This window comes from Musca domestica, unplaced genomic scaffold, assembly GCF_030504385.1.
Source record: "Musca domestica strain aabys unplaced genomic scaffold, Musca_domestica.polishedcontigs.V.1.1 33, whole genome shotgun sequence".
Lineage (NCBI taxonomy): Eukaryota > Metazoa > Arthropoda > Insecta > Diptera > Muscidae > Musca > Musca domestica.
In genome coordinates this window covers 4,696,163-4,697,660 of record NW_026712312.1, presented here as the reverse complement: position 1 = coordinate 4,697,660, position 1,498 = coordinate 4,696,163, and the positions used below count along the sequence as shown (strand labels likewise).

The following is a 1,498-nucleotide window of genomic DNA, read 5'->3' as shown; positions in this document are numbered from 1 at the left end:
ATTCGTCTTCTCATGAAGTGACGTAGGTCATGCCAAACATAAATTATTTTTGGGAACTTCAAAAAAAAAAAAAAACTATTGTGTTTACTTTCTCCGCTTGGGGTAACTTCCCTTTGTAGACGATATAGATATAGGACACTCCATAAAAAGTATGAACACAGACGACACTAACAAAGCCATTAATATGTTTTGGGAATGGTGGTGGTCTTGTTGTGAACGTTACATTCTGGCCATTAACACATATCACACGACCAGATGGATTGACGGCTCGATGAACAGACGGGTACAACCAATAGTTTGTTGTCTGCACAAGAAACGAAAAACTGTCCATTGACCATGTCGTCGAATTGGTTTTGGCTTGAGAAATTTACTCACGTAGCAAATGGAATCGCGTAGACACGATTATACATTTATAGGAGAATGTTCTGAATTTTAATGAGGTTGGGCGATGGGTGTTGGTGTCAAAAGAGGGGGAATGGTGGGAGCTGACTTCTATGGAAAGTGAAATTTTGATTTCGTTTTTTTTTGGTTTTGAAAATAAATAAATATCGAATTTTATTGCATTTCTTTTGTTGATGGATAACCAACAAAAATTTCGTGATTTTTTTGGAGTTTTTTCATTTTTTTTTTTATAAATAAATAAAAATAAATAATTTAATAAATAAATAAATAACTAAAATAAAATAAACTAAAACTTAAAATTAGTTTTTGGTAGCGTGCACATTTACAACAGCAACAATTGCACCATCTAAAGACCCAATCCCACACATTCTGGGCTAGGGAGGAGGGGGTGATTCAAAGTACAATTGCTCTGCGACTAAACGAGGTATCCAAAACTTGTGGGATCGTGGGGATATTTGAGGAGGGAGACGGTCGTCATATGTTTGTTTACCATTCCTTTTCCAACCAGACGGGTTGTTGGGTGTGACTGTGAGAGTAGACTACGGGTACGGGAGCGGGGGCATGGTAGGCAGCAGCTTGGACGGTGGGAATGGCACGAGACAACATTTGACCGATGGCCAAGACCAACAAGATGACACCGACACCCAAACCCTTCATGGAGACGACGGTCAAGGCAGCCAAAAGGGTGGTGATGACACCCACAACAAAGGCACCGGGCACCACAGCAAAGCTCATGCGTTTCAGGAAGTGATGGCCAAAGGTGCGACCCTCTGCAAGGGGAGGAGAAAAACTGATTAGAACCGAAATGTTTGGAAAAAATTTTGGATTCAAGAAACACTTACCAGCAACATCTCCTTCAGGTGTCTCATCGCTGGGGATTGTGTCGCACAAGACAGCGTTGAAGAGGAAGCAAGCAATCAACAAGGAGCAGATGACTTTTTGTTGGGCGGCCATTTTTATTTTGTTTTTTTGGTTGTTGTTGAGTTTGATCGAAGATAATCCTTGAAAATCGGGTTAATCCACAAAAACTGAACTGCGGTCGAGCTGTTGTCGATGATTGGATGACACTGAAGAAGTGAATGATGATTTGACATTG

General features: G+C 40.5%; 1 protein-coding gene across 1 annotated transcript; it reads right to left on the bottom strand.

Moving 5' to 3' along the window:
• Positions 1–529: 529 nt before the first annotated feature.
• LOC101900318 (protein apnoia) lies at positions 530–1,498 on the bottom strand. The gene is made up of 2 exons (XM_005182080.4): positions 1,245–1,498; positions 530–1,172 (listed from the first exon to the last, which is right to left on the bottom strand). Exons 1-2 carry the CDS (start codon positions 1,354–1,356, stop codon positions 889–891), a joined length of 396 nt encoding a protein of 131 aa, XP_005182137.1. The 5' UTR covers positions 1,357–1,498; the 3' UTR covers positions 530–888.

What these genes read in the sequence shown, in the direction of transcription:
- LOC101900318 (XM_005182080.4), bottom strand. Translation starts at nt 1,356, where the DNA reads ATGGCCGCCCAACAAAAAGTCATCTGCTCCTTGTTGATTGCTTGCTTC. An exon ending in ACCTGAAGGAGATGTTGCTG is followed by an intron (nt 1,173 to 1,244) that starts GTAAGTGTTTCT and finishes CTCCCCTTGCAG; the next exon opens with AGGGTCGCACCTTTGGCCAT.